The 22732-nt window shown below is 38.4% G+C and overlaps 1 protein-coding gene across 3 annotated transcripts in view; it reads right to left on the bottom strand.

Annotated features, from left to right (window-relative positions):
* The window catches only part of UBE2D2 (ubiquitin conjugating enzyme E2 D2), a 57403-nt gene that overhangs the window by 9024 nt on the left and 25647 nt on the right, over positions 1 to 22732 (bottom strand). The window contains exons 1-5 of one of the 3 annotated variants that reach the window (XM_043574281.1): positions 19694 to 19739; positions 9299 to 9362; positions 757 to 788; positions 601 to 678; positions 407 to 512 (exon numbers count right to left, since the gene is read on the bottom strand). In XM_043574281.1, coding sequence (XP_043430216.1) covers positions 407 to 512; positions 601 to 678; positions 757 to 788; positions 9299 to 9362; positions 19694 to 19699 — 286 coding nt within the window. In that variant the 5' untranslated portion in view covers positions 19700 to 19739. Of the gene's footprint in view, positions 1 to 406; positions 513 to 600; positions 679 to 756; positions 789 to 1496; positions 1541 to 9298; positions 9363 to 19693; positions 19740 to 22732 lie in introns of those variants that run through there. The other 2 variants (XM_043574190.1, XM_043574372.1) reach the window with 2 other exon arrangements.

The raw sequence follows: 22732 nt of genomic DNA, 5'->3' as shown, positions 1-22732 counted from the left end.
CTTTGTTCTTCAAGACCCCATAATCTATATTTATACCACAAGCATTCCTCTAAAAGGGCTGTTATTTCCTTTTCTGGAACAGTATCTATCCTTTCCATTCGTGGATTTCAAGGTTGGAAGAGATATTAATTATCTTCTACTTTAACTTTCCTCTAAAAAATATTCATACCTAGAGGCCATTTTCCAACCTAAGCTTGAATGGCATAATGGACAGAGTAGTCATAACACCAAAGAATACCTATGCCTGAAAATCCAACTCCTTCCAGTGGTCTCAAGGTCTACTAAAAAATAAGGGGACTGCTACCTCCTCTTAATAGGAATAAGAGTCATCATTTCAAAATAAGTAACCTTTAAAAGACAAAAAACACTGCTGCTTTATCTTGATATCAGATACCTATTCCATTACCTTTTGAAATAGTTAGTGCTGGAGACCACTGTGACCGTAGAATATCAAGACAAATGCTGCCATTACTGTTAATATTTGGATGATAAATTCTTGTTGTAAATGCAACCTAGAGAAAAAAGAAAAACTTTTATAAACTGCTTTACTGGTATCACAGAAAGCACATAAAAAACAAGTGCCATACATATCCCAGTTACCTTAGGTGGCTTGAAAGGATAATCTGTTGGGAAATGAATTGTCAAGAAAAATACTCCACCCTGATAGGGACTGTCATTCTGTCGATAACAAGAAAAGTGGGATTAAAATGAGTGAATTATATCAACATTTATTCCAAAATCAATCTGAATACTTACTGGCCCCATTATCGTAGCTTGCCAATGGAACACTGAAAAAGAACAAAAAATCATCATGAAGTAATTATCTCCATTATAGGTACACTATAATAACATATCATTCCCTGTATAATCCCAGTTTATTCATAAGCAATATGGTAAGCCCTAGGCAGAATGATGAATCTAAATCAAATCTGAGTCTGAAGAGAGAAAAGAAAATGACTAGTACAGTCTAGAACACTGGTAAGATGTATAATGAAAAAGTATTTGGGCTAAAAGATCTTGAAAATTCTTATTAGGGAGACAAAAATTCTTGACAAAGCCCAAGCTCCACTTGTAAATCAGCATTTCTTACTTCAGAGGGTAAAAAAGAACCAAAGATTCAACTCTTCAATGTGTTATATCATTTCCTTAACACATTAATATACAATATACTCCTTTTATAATGCTGGTATAGAGCAAGACTGTAAAGTCAAAGTAGATAATATTCAAATTAGGAAAGACTGGCTTTTACAGCAAGAAAAAACTGACAGCACTTACATGTAGGGCTTTAGAAATACTAGTCCCTTACTAACAGATGAAAGATCAATATTTATGTCTTTTTAAAATGATCTAGAATCTACAACATCAACAAGGCAGAGAAACATGAACTAAACTAAAAACACATTAAGATGGAATTTGATTAACAAAAGCATCTGAAGACCTACCATTAAAATCTTAATTGAGTATTCTGTTACACTAGTTAATTTAAGAATACCTACTGGAATCACTGACTCAAGTCTCCCTCTGGAACTCTTCTCGACTCCTAGCTCTCCTTGTGGAAGTATAAAAAAGGAGGTAAGAAGGTAGTGGGAGGATATCTAACACGGACTCAAATTACAATGGTTTGGTAAATAGTTCAGGAATCACTATGATGCCATAAAAAATAAGGGAGGGGTGCGGCACCTGGCTGGCTCAGTTGGTAGAGCATGTGACTCTTGATCTCTTGGTTGTGAATTCGAGCCCCACGTGTGGTATGGAGTTTACTTAAAAATACATACATACAGGGGCGCCTGGGTGGCGCAGTCGGTTAAGCGTCCGACTTCAGCCAGGTCACGATCTCGCGGTCCGTGAGTTCGAGCCCCGAGTCGGGCTCTGGGCTGATGGCTCAGAGCCTGGAGCCTGTTTCCGATTCTGTGTCTCCCTCTCTCTCTGCCCCTCCCCCGTTCATGCTCTGTCTCTCTCTGTCCCAAAAATAAATAAACGTTGAAAAAAAAATTAAAAAAAAAAATACATACATACATACATACATACATACATAAAAAAAATCACTACAGTTTCCTGGCTCAGTTGGTAGAGCATGTGACTTTTGATCTGTAGGTTGTGAATTCAAGCCCCACGTGTGGTACAGAGTTTACGTAAAAATAAATAAATAAATAAATAAATAAATAAATAAATACTTAAAAAAAAAAAAAAAACACTACAGTTTCCAAGTAATAGAACTCTCTAGATATAGTTTGGGGTAAAATATTTGGCCATAAGCATAAAATATTGCTGTATCTTACATGAATGTCTAGATTTCAAAAACCTTTCATTTAAGGATCAATCTTAGCAGCTGTTAAAACTAAAAATTCACGGGGCGCCTGAGGCTCAGTCGGTTAAGCGTCCGGCTTCGGCTCGGGTCATGATCTCGCAGTCCACAAGTTCGAGCCCCGCGTTGGGCTCTGTGCTGACACCTCAGGGCCTGGAGCCTGTTTCGGATCCTGTATCTCCCTCTCTCTCTGACCCTCCCCTGTTCATGCTCTGTCTCTGTCTCAAAAATAAATAAACATTAAAAAAAAAAAAACTAAAAAGAAAATAAAAACAAAAATTCACGGGGAGCCTGGGTGGTCAGTTGGTTAAGTATCTGATTTAGGTTCAGGTCATGATCTCCAGTTTGTGAGTTCGAGCCCCACATGGGGCTACCTGCTGTCAGCATCTTGAGAGCCCACTTGGGATCGATCCTCTGTTCCCTTCTCTTTCTGCCCCTCCCTGCTTGCATGCAGGCTCGCTCTCTCAAAAATAAATACACATAAAAAAAAAAAAAACTCATGGTAATGAATTAAAAAGTTTTGATAGTCTAAAACAAGCAAAAACAAAAAAACTCCCACTACCATCCTGGTTTGATGCTGAAAACCAAATTACACAAACTAAAAGCTACAACCTCTTCCATGAGAGTTTAAATGTTAAGTTCACATCTCACTGATTACTCTTTAGAATACTCAAAGATGAAACTTTTTCTTTTTTTTTTTTAATTTTTAATGTTTATTTTTGAGAGAGAGAGAGAGCATGAGCATGGGAGGGGCAGACAGAGAGGGCAAAACAGAATTTGAATCAGGCTCCAGTCTTTGAGCTGTCAGCACACAGCCCGACTCAGAGCTCGAACTCACTAACCGTGAGATCACGACCTGAGCCAAAGTCAGAGGATTAACAAACTGAGCCACCCAGGCACCCCAAAGATGAAGCTTTAAGGCTAAAAAACATAATCAAGAATATCTGTTACAGTTTGAGAATGAAACTCAAGAGACCCACATTTGAATTCAAGTACAGCTCTCCAGAGAGTCACATTCACCAAGAGGTCAAAACAAAAGGGGGACCTGGGTGGTGCAGTGGGTTAAGGTTCCGACTCTTGATCTTGGCTCAGATCATAATCTCAGTTTTTGTGGGTTTGAGCCCATGCAGAGCCTACTTGGGATTCTGTCTCCCCTTCTCTCTGCTCTTCCCCTGCTTGTGCTCTCTCTCAAAAAAAAACAAACAAAAAAACCACAACAACTTGAAATAAATAAAATCTTTTTTTTTTTTTTTAAAGAGAAGCTCAAAACAAAAGTAAATGAAACAGATTATATGACCAATAAATCTTTGCCTCACTTTTTCCTTCAGGAAGTATACTTGTTTCTGCTCACCAGATCTTTGCACAAAAATGGAAAAAATGTAATGGTACATTAAATATGGGTATTTATAAAATTTTTTTTTTCAACGTTTATTTATTTTTGGGACAGAGAGAGACAGAGCATGAACGGGGGAGGGGCAGAGAGAGAGGGAGACACAGAATCAGAAACAGGCTCCAGGCTCTGAGCCATCAGCCCAGAGCCTGACGCGGGGCTCGAACTCATGGACTGCAAGATCGTGACCTGGCTGAAGTCGGACGCTTAACCGACTGCGCCACCCAGGCGCTCCATAAATATGGGTATTTAAAAACTAAAGCACTGTATTATTAAAGTTCATTCTTAAATTTATCTTCTTTTTTTCATGTTTTTATTTATTTATTTTGAGAGAGAGCGAGCACACAGGAACAGGGAAGGAGCAGAGAGTGAGAGAATCCCAAGCAGGCTCTGTCTGCACTATTAGCACAGAGGCTGATGCAGGGCTCAAACCCATAAACTGTGAGATTATGACCTGAGCCAAAATCAAGAATCAGATGCTTAACTGACTGAGCCACTCAGGTGCTCCTATTTCTGTTTTTAAAAGTTTATTCATTTTGAGAGAGAGAGAGAGAGAGAGAGCAGGTACTTGTGTGCACGTGAGGGAAGGAGAGGCGGAGAGAGAGGAGAGAGAGAATCCCAAGCAGGCTTCGCACAGAGCCCAACTCAAAGCCTGATGCCATGAATCATTGAGATCATGACCTGAGCTGAAATCAAGAGTCGAAGCTTAACTCACTGTGCCACCCAGGTACCTTCTTAAAAATAATTTCTATGCCCAACATGGGGCTTGAACTCACAACCCCAAGAGTCACATGCTCTCGGGGCACCTGGGTGGCTCAGTCAGTTAAGCATCTGACTTTGGCTCAGGTCATGATCTCACAAGTCTTGAGTTTGACCCCACATCAGGCTGTGGCCTGACAGCTTGGAGCCTGGAGCTTGCTTCAGATTCTATGTTTCCCTCTCTCTCTCTGCCCCTTCCCCACTAGCTCTCTGTCTCTCAAAAATAGATAAACATTAAGAAAAAAAAAAAAAAGTCACATGCGCTATCACCTGAGCCAGCGAGGCGTCCTTATATTATTTTGAATATAAAATAAAAGACTTCATTCTTACACTAAATATCAATAATATGGTGCTGAGGGATTTGACTGCTAGAATAGTCAAAAGGAGCTCAGAAGTTTTGTTGTGACCAACAGTTTCTTTCTTCCTAAGATTAAATTCTGCCTCCTTCTAATATTTAGCTACACAGTTACACTTTATTTTATCCTTATACAATTCATCAGGAAGACTTGATCAGGACTTTTTTTTTTTAAATTTTTTTTTTCCAACGTTTATTTATTTTTGGGACAGAGAGAGACAGAGCATGAACGGGGGAGGGGCAGAGAGCGAGGGAGACACAGAATCGGAAACAGGCTCCAGGCTCCGAGCCATCAGCCCAGAGCCTGACGCAGGGCTCGAACTCACGGACCGCGAGATCGTGACCTGGCTGAAGTCGGACGCTTAACCAACTGCGCCACCCAGGCGCCCCAGGACTTTTTGACAATAATTTATCTCAACTGTTTTCAAACACTCCCTAAGTTTTAAATGTAATATCAGCAGACTATCTAGATGACCAAGTGGAAGGAAGTTATTCTGTCCCTAATGAGATTTTCCTTATTCTCTTAGAAGGTAGGCACTATTAATAGTTTAGCAGAAGGTGACCCAAGTCACCTGAAAAGGGTGGTTAGGAGTTAAGGGAGAGGTTATTACATTTTAAACAGCTATAGAGAGATAATCCGTATATCACAAAATTCTTCCATTAAAAGTTTACAATCCAGTGTTGTTCAGGATATTCACAGAGTTGTGCAACCATCACTACAATCAATTTTAGAACATTTTCATCATCCCCAAAAGAAACCCATATCCATATGCAATCACTCCACATTTCCCCCAGATCTCTAGTTCTATTTTCTGTTTTTATGGATCTATATTTCGTAAAAATAGAACCATACATTATGTGGTCTTTTATATCTGGCTTCTCTCACTATGTTTTCCTTTATTAAAAAATTTTTTTTAGTGTTTATCTATTTTGAGAGAGCGTGCGTGCACACACATGTAAGCGGGAGAGGGGCAGAGAGAGAGAGAGAGAGAGAGAGAGAGAGAGAGAGGAAATCCCAAGAAGGCTTTATGCTGTCAGGGCAGAGCCCAACACGGGGCTCAATCCCACGAACTGTGAGATCATGACCTGAGCCAATATCAAGAGTTGGAAAGCCAACTGAGTGAGCCAGTCAAGCATCCCTCAGCATGTTTTTAAGGCTCATCTATGTTGTAGTACACATCAGTACTCCCTTTTTATTGAAATGGAATATTCCATTGTATGGACATACATTCTATTTATGCCTTCATCAGCTGGTGGGCATTTGGATTGTTACCACCTTTTGGCTATTACAGCTACTGCTTCTAAGAACATTCATGCACAAGTTTTTGTGTGGACATGTTTTCATTTCTCCTCGATATAAACCAATGAGTGAACTCACATATGATAAGTCTATGTTTAACTTTTAGAAGAACGACCATATTTTTGAACTGTACCATTTTACATTATTACCAGCAAGATATTTAGGTTCCAATTTCTCCACAATCTCATCAACACTTATTATTTGACTCGCTGATTCTACCCATACTAGAAGGTGTGAAGTGTTAGTTTATTATGGATGTGATTTCCATTTCCCTGATGACTAATGATACTGAGCATCTTTTCCAGGTGCTTATTGGCCATTTGTAAATTCTTTTTAGAGACAAGTCTATGCAGATCCTTTAGTCATTAAAAACAGAAATGGGCTATTTATCTTTATACTGTTGAGTTATAAAGATTTTTTAAAATAATTTTGAATAAATTTCCTTATCAGAGAGATGATTTGCACAAATTTTCTCATTCTTTTTTTTTTCATTCTTTTTCTTAATGGTATTATTTGCAGCACCTAAATTAGACTTCATTAAATGTAAAATCACCTATTTTTTCTTTTATTGCTTATGCTTTGGGGAGTTTTATTTAACTCTCTAAGATAACTTTTCTGAGAAAGGAATGTGATAATACTATGCAGAGCAAAGGGAAATTACTTCAGCATACTGAAGACAACTTCAAAAATGAATTCTATGCCCCAGAGTTCAAACACTTTTAATGAAAAGATCAGCCACTCTCAACTTCGAGGAATTTTGCTGAAATAAAACCACTTTTTCAACTCAAACACCACACTGATGCAGGTGGAATGTATGATACCATGAATGACAAAACCAGTATCAAAAAACTTGAGAATGAGTCCACTTTGGAAACCACCGTGAGTCTCTTCACTATATTCTTCTCTAAAGTAGTTTACAATTTCTACTCCACTCACCCAAAAGAACTATTGTGAGGCTTAACTGAGATAATGCATGTTTAAGTACTTGGCCTATCCTGTTTGGTATCAAACACTATAGTTACTCATAACGGACAATCTGAACAGAATAATGTAAATGGGATTTTTCATCACATGTACTCCTTTTATAATTTATACCATATCTGGCTTTTTACTTTTATTTTTTTTTCAACGTTTATTTATTTTTTTGGGACAGAGAGAGACAGAGCATAAACAGGGGAGGGGCAGAGAGAGAGGGAGACACAGAATCGGAAACAGGCTCCAGGCTCTGAGCCATCAGCCCAGAGCCTGACGCAGGGCTCGAACTCACAGACCGCGAGATCGTGACCTGGCTGAAGTCAGACGCTTAACCGACTGCGCCACCCAGGCGCCCCTATATCTGGCTTTTTAAAAATGTTTATTTATTTTTGAGAGAGAGCACATGCACTAGAGCAGTGGAAAGACAGAGAGAGAGGGAAACAAAGGATCTGAAGCAGGCTCTGTGCTGATAGGAGAGAGCCTGATGCAGGGCTCAAAATCATGAATCTCAAAATCATGACCTGAGCCCAAGTCAAGACACTTAACTGACTGAGCCATCCAGGCATCCCTCATCTATTTTATATGTAAAGCAATCCCTGTAAAAGGGCCTTGCTTTGATTCCTATTTGATTTTTTAAAATTTTTATTCATTTTTGAGAGAGAAAGAGAGACCGAGCACAAGTGGGGAAGCGGCAAAGAGAGGGGGAGACACAGAAACTGAAGCAGGCTCCACGTTCTGAGCTATTAACACAGAGCCCAATGTGGGGCTTTAACTCACAAACCAGAAGATCATGACCTGAGCCAAAGTCATACACTTAACCAACTGAGTCACACAGGAGCCCCAGGGCCTTGTTTTGATTCTTTAAGTTTAGCAAGCTAAAACCAACATTTTTTTTTTTTTTTAACGGTTATTTATTTTGAGAGAGAGAGAGAGAGTACATATGCAGTGGAGGGGCACAGAGAGAATCCCAAACAGGCTCCTATTTGTCAGTGCACAGCCCGATGTAGGGCTCGATTCCACGTATCATGAGATCATGACATGAGCCAAAATCAAGAGTTGGATGCTTAACAGACTGAACCACTCAGGCACCCCCAAAACCAAAATTCTTAAGCAAAATCAGGAAAAGATTTTAAACATAAGCCAATATAACCTCATTTATTTTTTTGTTTTAATGTATACACTTGTCTTACAAAATTGTTTAAGTATGCTCATTTCTCCTATTTGCTAAATATTATACTCTTTTATCAATTAGTTTTGTGCCGTAAAGTACAGTCTGGTTCAAATATCCTCCTTTTAGGGACACCTGGGTGGCTCAGTTGGTTGAGCATCTTGACTGTGGCCCAGATCATGATCTCACTGTGAGTTCGAGCCCCACATCAGGCTTGCTGCTGACAGCTCGGAGCCCACTTCAGATGCTCTGTCCTCTCTCTCTCTCTCTGCCCTGCCCCCCCCCCCCGACATATTCTCCTTTTAAACAAAGTTAGAAGATGGTATAAGGGGGGGCAAGCTGTGGTGACACAAAGTGAAACAAAAGGAAAATTATTATCCAACATGTATGATAAGGCCTAATAAATTATTTTAGATAGGATTAAATTGATAAACTGGACATTAAAAATAAACAAATTGTACCTGTCTTCACAAGTATGAGCCAGTTGGAAGACACAGACAGACACACACACACACACACACACACACACACACACACACACACCCTCATCCTTAGGATTATCTTAAAGAGTAAAGGCTAGATATAAGTAAAACCTCAAATATTTTACCCCAGCAAAATACCCAGAAGGGTTGAAGGATAGAGGTAGGAAGGGGCCAGAACAACTATACAGGCAATATCTGGCAGAAAAGGTTCAAAAGTTTCAAAATGAATACTATAGAAATTGATGAGATACACATAGAACTGCATCTTTTGCAGACAAGTAAGTGTAAACACTGCCTCTTCCCTACAGCATAATTATCTCTTCACACAAAATAACCTTGAGAGAGATATTATTCATCAGTCCCACAGTTCCCTAGAGGCAGGCAGATGGTTATGCAGTTGCATTTCATCATTCCCTTTATTTTAATTTTTTTATTTTTTATATTTTTAAGTTGAGACTGTACACTCAACATAGAGCTGGAACTCACTACCCTGAGATCAAGAGTTTCACGCTCTACCAAGTGAGCCAGACAGGAGCCATTTTATCATTCTTTTTAAATACTTACTATCATCTCCAACAGGACCTGCTGAACACTGTGCTGGGGGGTCCCGTGCCAGGTCATTCAATTCCTTAAAAAAATAGAAAGAAAGGAAATGTATTCAATATATATGTAACTTTTACCAATTAATAAAATTTTCACTCATAGCAATATTCTCTATCCCACTAGTGAAGCTTTGAACAATCCTTCAAAGTCAGAGAAGGATAGATCCGTGAATCTTTAGGTTAAAGTATTTGGGATTCTTGAATACAAATGTATGTTAAAAAGTGGATCATTTTTGGGGCGCCTGGGTGGCGCAGTCGGTTAGGCGTCCGACTTCAGCCAGGTCACGATCTCGCAGTCCGTGAGTTCGAGCCCCGCATCAGGCTCCGGGCTGATGGCTCAGAGCCTGGAGCCTGTTTCAGAATCTGTGTCTCCCTCTCCCTTTGCCCCTCCCCCGTTCATGCTCTGTCTCTCTCTCTGTCCCAAAAATAAATAAACGTTGAAAAAAAAAAAAATTTTAAAGTGGATCATTTTTGCCTTGTTCACAGTTCAGTAAGTAAATATAAGGAAAGTAAATATGTATTGTACACTAAAGAACTACAAAAACTGTTTTAAGGTAAAAATGTAATTTATTAGTTTTCAAAAAAGAAGTTTCAATACCAGTTTTTGTATCTCAAAACTATTAGGTTACACTTGGGACAAGCTCTGGAAGTCATAAATGTTTCAAATGACATGGGACCATCTGACGAGACACTGATAGGTTTTTAGCTGATATAGACAACCAGGGTTCCAAAGGCAGTTGAAAAAACTTAAAAAGGGATATAATGAAAACGCTGGATATATTAAAAAGGCTAAAATAAGAAAGTCCATCATAAAATTTTGTAATCAGAGACAGATCTACCTATAGTAATGCTCTACAACCAGATGCCAGCTGCTTAGCTACTTTCCCATGAAGAACCCACCAACTTAAGATTCGTTACTAGGTGGGGATTCCTAAAAAAAACACAAGGCAGGAAATCATACTCTATTCCTTTTCCTCTTGGCTTGGCATTTGAGATTTAAAACAAGGGATAGTTTTAGATTATGTTTTTAATTAAAAAAAAATTTTTTTTAAGTTATCTCTACACTCAACATAGGGCTTAAACTAACAACCCCGATAGCAAGTTGCTTCTCCAACTGAGCCAGCCAGGCGCCCCTGATTATATTTTTAAACAACTACAGTAAAAATAGTAAAATTTAGTATTTTAAAAGTACAACAGGGGTGCCTGGGTGGCTCAGTTGATTAAGCGTCTGACTCTTGATTTCAGCTCAGGTCACGATCTCACAATTCGTGAGTTTGAGCCCCACCTGGGGCTCTATGCTGATAGCACAGAGCCTGCTTGGGATTTCTCTCTCCCTCTCTCTTTGCCCCTCCCAGGCTTGTTAGTGCGCGCTCTCTCTCAAAAAATAAATAAATAAACATTTAAAAAAAGCACAATAAAAACTATTCAGAGCCAGAATTAAACTCACGTTTGTGTGGTCAATTAATCTAGGACAAAGGAGGCAAGAATATACAATGAGGAAAAGACAGTTTCTTCAATAAATGGAAAACTTGGCAGCTACGTGCAAAAGAATGAAATTGGACCACTTTCTTACACCATACACAAAAATAAACTCAAAATGGATTAAAGACTTAAAAATGTAAGACCTGAAACCACAAAACTCCTAAAAGAAAACATAGGCAGTAAACTCCTAGATATCTGTCTTAGCAATATTTTTTTGGACCTGTATCTTCAGGCAAGACCAACAAAAGCAACTATATCAAACTAAAAGCTTTTATACAGCAAAGGAAACTATCAACAAAAAAAGGCAACCTACTGAATATGAGAAGATTTGCAAATGATTGATCTAATAAGGGATTATCCATATCGATATATAGAGAATATATATCTCTATATAGATATACATAATATATATTATATCTCTCTCTCTATATATAACCTCCTACAACTCAACACCAAAAACCCCAATCTGATTTAAAAATGGGCAGAAGACCTGAATAGACATTTTTCCAAAGAAGATATACAAATGGTCAAAAGACACATGAAAAGATGCTCAATATCACTAACCATCAGGGAAATGCAAACCAAAACCACAATGAGCTATCACCTCACACCTGTCAGAAAGGCTGGTATTGAAAAGACAAGGCATAACAAGTTGTTTCACTATATGCTAACTAATTTGGATGTAAATTTAAAAAAAAAAAAAAAAAAGACAAGGCATAACAAGTGCTAGTGAGGATGCAGAGAAAAGGATGCACTGCTGGTGGGAATGAATGTAAACTGGTGCAGCCACTAAGAAAAACAGTATGGAGCTTCCTCAAAAAATTAAAAATAGAAATACCATACAATTCAGCAATTTCATTTCTGGGTATTTACTCAAAGAAAATGAAAACACTTAACTCGAAATGATACATGCTCCCCTAATGTTTACTGCAACATTATTCACAACAGCCAAAATACAGAAACAACCAAAGTATCCATCAACATATGAATGGGTAAAAGACTGATGTGGCACATAAATACATATATATGTATGTATGTGTATATATACACATACATACATACACACAATGAAGTATCACTCAACCACAAAAAGTAATGACATCTTGTCATTTGCAACAACATGGATAGACCTAGAGGGTATTATGCTAAGTGGAATAAATCAAACAGAGAAAGACAAATAGTAAACGATTTCACTTAAATGTAGAATCTAAAAAACAAAACAGATGAATAAACAAAACAACACAGAAGCAGACTCATAAATACAGAGAATAAACTGGTAACTGCAAGAGAAGGGGTGTGAGGGAGATGGATGAAATAGGTGAAGGGGATTAAAAGGTACAAACTTTAAGTTATAAAGAAAAATTAAGTCACCAGGATATGAAGTACAAAATAAGGAATACTGCCAATAATACTTTAATAACTTTATATGGTGACAAATGGTAACTACCCTTATCGTAGTGAGCATTTCATTATGGATATAAATGTCAAATCACTATGTTCTACCCCTGAAACTAACGTAATACTGCATACCAACTATACTTAAATTACAAAAAACTACTTAGAATCTTATTAATGAGTTCTATGAAGATACGATTTAACATTCCAAATATTATATAGTTTTTAATTTGCAGCACTTAGTTATTTCTGTAAGTCCCTTTCTCTGAGTTAACTTATTCAACCAGTCATTTTGGTACAATTATTCTGTAGTACACTACCTGGAAGCTTGGAGGACAGAGTACAGAAACAAAGTTCTGTATTTAAAAATTTTTTTTTTGGTAATCTCCACACCCAACGTGGGGCTTGAACCCAAGACTTCAAGATCAAGAGTTGCATGCTCTTCTGACTGTGCCAGCCAGGGCCCCCTTGTAGTCTTCTGGTTTTTTGTTTTTTGAGAGAGAGAGCGTAAGTGAGCAAGGGCAAAGAGAGAGACAATCCCACAAGGGACAGAGAGAGAGGCAGAACTCATCTGAAGAGGGGCTCATGTTCACCCGATGCGGGGCTCATGCTTACCAGAAGCAGGGCACGAACTCCCCTGAAGCAGGACTGGAACTCATGAACCGTGAGATCATGATCTGAGCTGAAGTCAGATGCTTAACTGACTGAGCCAGCCAGGTGCCCCTGCACCCTGTATTTTTTTTAAAGCACTGGGATTGAGACAGAGATTTAACAGTATTTACTTTCTTTCTTTTTTGAAAGATTTTATTTTTGAGAGAGAGACCGAGTACATGTAGGGAAGGGGCAGAGAGAAGGAGACACAGAATCCGAAGGAGTTGGAACCCACGAACCGGGAGGAGCCAAAATTAGATGCTTAACCAACTGCGCCACCCAGGTACCCCAACATTATTTACTTTCTTACCTATCTCAATTTTTGGCTTTTATATTTCTCTGCAACAGAAATTCCCTGCCCATCTCAAGGAAAAAAATAACTACCTGGGGCACCTGGCTGGCTCAGTCAGTTGACTACACAACTCTTGATCCCCAGGTTGTGAGTTCGAGCCCCACCTGGGGGGAGAGATTACTTAAAAAAAGAAAAAAATCTACTATGTGGATGGAACTAGAGGGTATTATGCTAAGCAAAATTAGTCAGAAAAGGCAAATATCATATGACTTCACTCATATGAGGAATTTAAAATACAAAAGAGATGAACATAATGGAAGGGAAGCAAAAATAACATAAAAACAGGGAGGGGGACAAAACAGAAGAGACTCTTAAATATGGAGAACAAATAGTGGGTTGCTGGAGGGGTTATGGGAGGGCGGGATGGGCTAAAAAGGTAAGGGGCACTAAGGAATCTACTCCTGAAATCATTGTTGCACTATACGCTAACTTGGATATAAATTTAAAAATTAAATTAAATGGTAAAAATAAACAAACAATTTAAAAAAATCTATGGTACAATTCCCATTCCCAAATGTTGTTTCTTAAATTTTTTTTTTTAACTGTTTATTTATTTTTGAGAGAGACAGAGACAGAATGAGTGGGTTAGGGGCATAGAGAGAGGGAGGCACAGAATCAGAAGTAGGTTCCAGGCTCTGAGCTGTCAACACAGAGCCCGAAGCGGGGCTCGAACCCACGAGCTGTGAGATCATGACCTAAGCTGAAGTCAGACACTCAACCGACTGAGCCACCCAGGTGCCACGCCAAATGTTGTTTCTAATACAGGTTAGTATAACTAAGAACACTTGCTTAATTTAAAACATAAAAGGTATCTTTTTTTTTTTTTACTTAAATAGCAATAAATTGCTATTAAAATAGAATTTGAACCAAACAAATTATTCTGAACTCCTACCATGTTCATTAAATGGAATTTTACTTGTGCTTTATCCTTAATGTTTTGCTTTCAAGTTGTCATCTTTTTCCATCCTGAAGGAGGTCAAGGTTTAACATCAAGAGCTAAGATTTACCTAAGTTGAATATAAGATCCATCAGTCCATTTCATGAGCCAGTATGATAGAATTATTTTTAAAAACCTCACTCTAAGTTAAACTAATAAGACATTTAGGTACTGATATGTATAAACCTGAAAAATATACTCCTAAGTGAAAGAAGTCAGATATAAAAAGATCACATTCTATATTATTCTATTGAACAATGTTCTAGAAAAGGTAAACTTATAGTGTCAGAAAGCAGATAAATAGTTCCAGAGGCTAGAGGGAGGTGGAGCGGACTTACTACAAAAGAACATGAAGAAAATTTGGGGGGTGATGGAAATGTTCTGTATGATAAACTTGGGAGAGACTGCATAACTGTGTATATATTTATCAAAACTCATACTGTATGCTTAAAACTGCTCAATTTTACTCTAAGTTATATTTCAACGTTTTTTTTTGAGGAAGCATATATCCATGCATCCATTCATTTTTCTTTTTTATTTTTGAGAGAGAGAGAAACAGCAAGCGAGCGAGTGAGCTCTAAAGAGCAGGTGAGGGGCAGAGAGTGAAGCAAAGAGAGAATCCTAAGCAGGCTCTGTGCTGTCAGTTTGGAGCCCAATGTGGGGCTTCAGCTCGTGAACCACGAGATCAAATCAAGAACCTGAGCCTAAATTAAGAATGTGACACTCACCCAAACAAGCCGCCTAGGTGCCCCTCTTTACTTTTTTAAAAAGACTTTATTTTCTAAAGTAATCTCCACACCCAACATGAGGCTCGAACTCACAACCCAGAGATCAAGAGTCACATGCTCTTCCTACTGAGCCCACCAAGCACCCCCATCCACCTTTCTATATGCATAAAATGCCTCCAACGAATACATAAGAAACTAGTTAACAGTACAGCTGACCCTGAAACTTGGGGGTTAGGGGCACCAACCCCCTACATAGTTGAAAATTTGCATATAATTTTTGAATACCCCCAAAACTTAATTAAGTACTTGCCTTCAGGAAGAAAAGCTTGCTTTACCTTTTAAATTGTATAACAAGTCTATTTATTGCCTATTTGAAATAGAAATTAACAGTCTTGAGTGTAAATCTGGATTAAAACAGGTACTAAAAGTAACCATCTAGAGGGTAACTGAAATAGTGGAAACCCAGTTAGACTGAATAAACACAGAAACTATGCAATCTGATGTCTCTACATCAAGATGAAACTGAAATTGAATCTTAAAATTTAATAAAGGCACCGATCTAGACAGATAACTTACTTTGGCAGAAAAAAATACCCCAATATAACATGCTGTTTTTTGTTTAACAGTTGGCTTTGTAACTATACAGTAATTTCTTTGGCTTTTTATCTTAAAAGAAACAGTATTCAGATCCATCTTATATATCATAGTGTAAATTACATGTTACTGGGAATGAAAATAGGGCTAGGACAAAACTCCAAATCAAGGAATCTTTCTATTTACTGACAAACTTCTTCTCTGTAGAAAGATCAACAGAGAAATAAACTATCTATTTAGAAATTTAGGAAAAAGAATAAAAAAGAAACTTTTACAGTTAAGATAGATTTATTTCTTTTTTCTTTTAAAGTAGACTCCATGACCAACATGGGGCTTGAATTCATGACCCTGAGGTTGAGCGTTGCATACTCCACCAAATGAGCCAGCCAGGCACCCTGAGAATACTCAATTTCTAAAAAGATTTTATATTCTAACTTTCCTTGAAATCTAAAAAAACATTAAAATAAAGATCTTATGGGAGCCAACTATGGATTTTACTGAACAGTTCTCAATTGAAAAAGTTTATTTGATGCTATATGCTTCTCTTGTTTATAGGTATATAACAAAACTAGTATTTTTAAAGATAAGAGGTTATAAACAATTTTGATATCCTGAAAGTTTCCTAAGCACTTCTCTTCTTAGTTCAAAGAGTCCCATAACCTTATACCAATTAATTTAAGTAAGGTTTAATTCTCTATGGACTTTCAAATACATTTCCTACTACTATCTAAACATTTCTGGGGTGTAGGGGTACCTCAGTGGGTTAAGCGTTTAAGACTTTGGCTCAGGTCATGATCTCATGGTTAGTGAGTTTGAGCCCCACATTAGGCTCTGTGGTGACAGCTCAGAGCCTGGAGCTTGCTTGGATTCTGTGTCTCCCTCTCTCTCTGCCCCTCCACCACTCACTCCCTGTTTCTCTCTCTCAAAAATAAACATTAAAAAAAAAAAAAAATCTTTAAACACTTCAATTTAACTAGAAAAATTACCACCCCTCACTTTTAACCATTTGATAATGCCTTTTAAAATGTATAGTTATTTATTTGTTTGAGAGAGAGGGCACAAGTGAGCAAAGGGCAGAAAGAGGGAGGAAGGAAGGGAGAGGGGGAGAGAGGGAACTCCACAGGGGGAGGGGAGGGAGAGACAGAGAGAAGTGGGACTCACCTGAAGCAGGTCACCTGATGCGGGGCTCAAACTCACGAATCTTAAGATCATGATCATGACCTGGGCCGAAGTCAGATGCTTAACTGACTGAGACACCCAGGTGCCCACATAATGTATGGGTTTTTAAAATTATTTCTTCAATCCATACACACATGTAAAAATAAGGATACTGTAATGTTCAACACATGAGAACTTACAAACTTCATCAATATCCAGAGAAAGGAAAATTATCCCTAAAACATGCTTAATTAGGAGACCAATTTACCTGCTGACCTCTAAGAACATGGAGATGAACATGACAAATACCGTCCTCATTTGAATTTTCATTCACTACCATTTGATAACTCTTTTTGAGATCCAGATTAGCAGCACATTTCTTGCCAACAATCATTACAAGTACAAAAAGACTTTCGTCATCACCTTCTACTACAGAAATGTGGGATGTATGTTTCTTGGATATCCCCAGAAAACGTTCTAGTGCTTGAGGGTCTTATCAACTCTATAGTTAATGTTTCATACAACTTACTTGGTATTTATTAAGCTGAAATATCCCAATGACTAAAGTGGGATTTTCTTCTAAATGTGAGTCTACATGGATGGCTATTTTCTAAGTTTGTAAAGAATTCTAGATGTCCCTCACTTCAATAATCGGTCTACCAAAAAACTGATAGAGATTTTTATGCTGTGTATGTTGAAAACTAACCATCTCATGTGTAAGCATAATGACATAAGTTTCCATAAGAATCCTAACAGTTATTCCATAACCTGTTCATGTTCTTGCTGATATGAGTAGGGACAAAATGCAGAATTCAGGTTTTCTAAGGTTTGTGGGGCTTTTTTTAAGTTTATTTATTTCTTTTGAGAGTGAGAACGAGTGGGGAAGTGAGAGGGGCAGAAAGAATTCCAAGCAGGCTCCACATTGCTAGTGCAGAGTCATGCAGGGCTCAAGCCCATGAACCACAAGATCATGACCTGGGCCAAAATCAAGAGCCTAACGCCCATCCAGGTGGGCCACCCAGGCACCCCTCAGGTTTTCTAAGTTTTGTGTTTTGTTTTTGTTTTTTTAATTTTTAAAAACTTTATTTATTTATTTTGAGAGAAAGAGTGAGAATCCCAAGCAGGCTCCATACTGTCAGTGCAGAGCCTGACACGGGGCTTGAACTCAAGAACCATGAGATCATGACCTGAGCTGAAATCGAGAGTCGGATGCTTAACCAACTAGGCCACCTAGGTGCCACTCAGGTTCCCTATGTTTTAACATCCTTTGATGTTTTTTCATTATTACGTTCTTAGGTAAGTTTAAGCAATGTTTCAACTTCTCCAGACCAGAGTTTTACAACTACAAAACAAAGAAGTTAAACCATAACAGAAATTTACACAGCATAGGGGCAAATGGGTGGCTCAGTCCACGGAGCATCTGACTCTTGATTTTGGATCAGGTGGTGATCCCAGGATCATGGGATCAAGCCCCACGATGGGCTCCCTGCTGAGCATGGAACCTGCTTAAGATTCTCACTCTCTCTACCTCTGCCCCTCACCCTGACTCATACACGCTCACTCTCTCTTTAAAATAAGAATTTTTTAAAAATTAGTTTTAAAAGGCTAGACCTCGGTTTACTTTAACCTAACTTTACAAAAGCACAGTTATGGTTTTAAAATACATCAATAGGGGGTCCTGGATGGCTCAGTCAGTTAAGTGTCTGACTTCAGCCCAGGTCATGATCTCACAGCTTGTGAGTTCAGGTCCCACATTGCGCTCTCTGCTGTCAGTGCAAAGTCTGCTTCAGATCCTCTGTCTCCCTCTCTCTCTGCCCCTCGCCTACTCTATCTCTCTCAGAAATAAATTAAAAAAAAAAAAATTTTTTTTAATGTTTATTTTTGAGACAGAGAGAGACAGAGCACGAACAGGGGAGGGTCAGAGACAGAGGGAGACAAAGAATCTGAAACAGGCTCCGGGCTGTCAGCACAGAGCCCGATGCGGGACTCGAATTCACGGACCGTGAGATCATGACCTGGGCCGAAGTCGGACGCTCAACCGAGCCACCCAGGCGCCCCAGAAATAAAGTATTTTTTAAAAAACCACATCAACACTAAACACTTCCAATTTAAAAAATTAGTGTTCACATACTGGTTCCTTAGAATGAAAAAATATTTTTTATTCCCCAGGGACATCCTTTTTCCTCCAAGCTGCTACATTACTCATTAAATGTACTATATAAATCTAGTATCAAATATAGTACTGTATAGTAATATTTTATGTTCAATTTTTTTCCCCTGTAACTATCAAAAGTTAACTTCCATATACCTTCACCTCTACTCCTTGAATGCTTAATTACAAATTCCTTAAGTGAAAGACAAGATATATCCAATTCTTTACTGTTTCCCAGAGCCTGGAATGTAAGAGGCACTCAAATGCATGAATGAATGGATGAATGCCTAGTACAGTACCACGGAGAACTGGTACTTGAACACTTGCAAATGTGAAGATAAACAAAAGCACATCAACTTCCCAGAGAAGCCTAGTCATTTGGCTTAGTCACTGACAGTGTCAGGAAACAGTCCACAGTAATATACAAAAGATACTGAACTACGGAATTTGAATGGAACAGGTATTTTGGAGTCAGTCTGAATGATACAGAAAAACAAGAAGTTTAAGTATTTCAGCAGCTACCACATAGATGGAAATGTTCTATTATAATTAAAGACAACATTCTTTGTTCATATTGAAGATCAAGAACTTTTTCTAGACTTTATTTTCCTATATGAACTACCATTTACTCATTTCAAAACTTAAAAAAAATTTTTTTTTCAACCAGTCCAAGATTCTAGGAACAGTCTGCCAGAATACTCTGCACACACCTGCCTCATGCACCTTCAGGCTTCACTTAAATGTTGTCCTTGGAGAGGTGATTCCAGGAAGCCCCCCATTTCCATTCAATTTCTTATTAAATCCTACAACGGAGAAGCACAAGCTACTTTAATAACCCAGTCTAGTTCATATTTATCTCTGTGATTATTTAATGTCTCTCAACATTAAATGAAAGATAGGGACCTGACCTCCATCCAGCCTTTCTGCACAATGCCTGGTCCATGGGAAGCACCAAGTATCTGTTGAAGAATAGTTACAATTACAGAGTAGTTTTAAGTAGCTGGAGAAAGAGAATACCATCTTTCTTTGATTGTAAAATACTTTAATTATATATAATATAATATTATATATTATATATATATCTGAAATCAAATTGCATATTACAATCAATGGCATGTCAGCTTAACTGGTAGTATGTTTTCTTTCTTAGTACATACAATAATGGTATACATCTTTCAAATGATGACATCTTAGATTCAACAAAGTACTTGGAAAGGCAGTAATATCCTCTGACAGTGTAGCCATCGGATCTTATACCTAGCAAAGTTTAGAATTTTGGCAATCACGGCCAAAGTAGAAGATGACTTAATAAAAGACAGAGTTAGTTAGGACAGGGAAAGCACAACTCTTCTAGAAGACTACTTATGTAGTAAACAGGGGGACAAAACATTAGGGAGGTACACATGGTACCAAAAGCAAAAGAAGTAAACAGCTATGATTTCCTAACAACTCCTGGAGCTGACAAACAGTGGTAGCAAGGTTGTCAGGGCAGGCTAGACTTTATACAGGGAATTTATCAGTGTTTGAAATTCCCTCTCCTTTCAGTTACTGAAGCAGTGGTCAATGCTCTTCAATACTCTATGTCCAAAATGAGGGTGGCCCATAGCCAGAAAGATGAGAACAGTCTATGAGCTAACAGACAGTTGAAGCACGTATGCCAAAATATTCCACCACTCACTAAGCTCCAAAGAAAATCCTGAAATGTCAGGAAAAGCCCCCTTCCTACCATTAGGTAACCAGAATCTTGTATGCTTCACCAGCTGATTCCACCTCATTTGACAACTACATACCAACTAGAAACCTAAAGAATTTATTTTGTCAAAGGTCACTGCCACGCTCTTCCATAACAATAATCATGTACCACAGTCCCAAGCTAGAGAAAACAGGGAAATTAATTAATATTAATTATCTTGGTGTATTTCTTTTCAAAAAACATTTTTTTTAATCTTTATTTTTGAGAGACAGAGAGAGAGAGAGAGAGAGACAAAGTATAAGCAGGGGAGGAACAGAGAGGGAGACACAGAATCTGAAGCAGGCTCCAGGCTCTGAGCTGTCAGCACAGAGACTGACACGGGGCTCGAACTCATGAACCGTGAGTTCATGACCTGAGCTGAAGTCGGACACTTAACTGACTGAGCCACCCAGGTGCCCCTATCTTGGTATATGTCTGTGCTATTTCAAATGGCAGGACAGGGGCGCCTGGGTGGCGCAGTCGGTTAAGCGTCCGACTTCAGCCAGGTCACGATCTCGCGGTCCGTGAGTTCGAACCCCGCGTCGGGCTCTGGGCTGATGGCTCAGAGCCTGGAGCCTGTTTCTGATTCTGTGTCTCCCTCTCTCTCTGCCCCTCCCCCGTTCATGCTCTGTCTCTCTCTGTCCCAAAAATAAATAAACGTTAAAAAAAAAAAGTTTAAATATTAAAAAAAAAAACAAAACAAATGGCAGGACAACAGGGATCTCAAAGAGGTAAAAATGACATTCTATTTCCCATTATACCCTGTAAAGCTATGCTCCATCCCCTAAAAAACTCACATGTACTATTTTTAGTAAGTAGCATACGATTAAGTTTTGGTTCTCAGATGTTTTGAAATATATAAAAACTGTTACTTAGAACTGTAAATCCTTGAAATTTAAGAGTATTACTTCTCAATGACTTTACTCTTCAATACCAAAGCATAGTCAGTTTCTGTTTAACCAGTTCTCCAACACTAACCTCAGGAGTTCAAAATGAATAATCTCTCCAGTTAAATCAGTCTTCCTAAAGACTGACAATCTCTGTAACATAGGTAACAAACGTCAACTAAGCCATTAAGTTTTACTATGTTAGAAGACTGGCTACATATTTGCAAAGCTCTCTCATGTGATGATTAAGGCACAGAAAATACAATTCAAGTTAAAAACAAACCAAAAAACCAAAACCCAAACCAGGTCTCAAGTCTGCAATTATATTTTATAACAGTTATTCAGAATACTAACTTGACAGAATGAGATTTTTGTGTCTCCCTTGAACACTCCAACCTTCAAAACTAGACACTAGACAATATTAACAAAAACGTGAATAGGTACATCTGAAGAAATGTCTTTTCAAAATTACATTTTATGTAAGCTAAGAGACAGGAGCTCTTTGTCCACATTGAAATCACTTGAGATGCCATCAAGTATCTTTTACACCATAATAGAAGCATTTATTAGTGTCTTGGGGAAGATATTATAGAACTATGACAAGAAAAATGAAGTTTCTGTTTTCCTATGATGAAATTCACACTCGAGAAGAATTTCCACTTTATCAGGATCAAGGGTTGAGAAAGGACCCAACAAAATTCAAATCTATAGGGGCACCTGGGTGGCTCCATTGGTTAAGCCTCCAACAGTCAGTTCAGGTCATGATCTCATGGTTCGTGAGTTCGAGCCCCACATCGGTCTCTCTGCTGTCAGTTCAAGAGCCCACTTCAGATCCTCTGTCTCCCTCTCTGCCCCTCCCCCACTCTTTTGCACGTGTACTCACGCTCTCAAAAATAAAATAAATATTAAAAAAAAATTCAAATCTATAGTTAGGCCGGGAAAGGTTTATGAACAATGAATATCACCTGTTTTAAAAACATTTTATACCTTAATATTAAGAACAAAGTATAACTCTCAGAGCCAGTATTTTTTTTAAATGTTTTTTTTAAGGTTTATTAATTTTTCAGAGACAGAGACAGAGGATGAGTGGGGGAGGGGCAGAGAGAGAGGGAGACACAGAATCTGAAACAGGCTCCAGGCTCTGAGCTGTCAGCACAGAGCCCAAGGCGGGGCCCGAACCCATAGATGACAAGATCATGACCTAAGGTGAAGTCAGACGCTCAACCGACTGAACCACCCAGGCGCCCCTCAAAGCCAGTTTTTAATATGGCATATCTGACCTATTAACCTACAGGGAATGTTTAACCCATATAATCATTACAGTGGGG

The sequence above is a fragment of the Prionailurus bengalensis genome, chromosome A1, assembly GCF_016509475.1.
Source record: "Prionailurus bengalensis isolate Pbe53 chromosome A1, Fcat_Pben_1.1_paternal_pri, whole genome shotgun sequence".
NCBI classification, from domain to species: domain Eukaryota; kingdom Metazoa; phylum Chordata; class Mammalia; order Carnivora; family Felidae; genus Prionailurus; species Prionailurus bengalensis.
The sequence above is the reverse complement of the archived record's forward strand: the minus strand, read 5'-3'. Positions and strand labels throughout refer to the sequence as shown.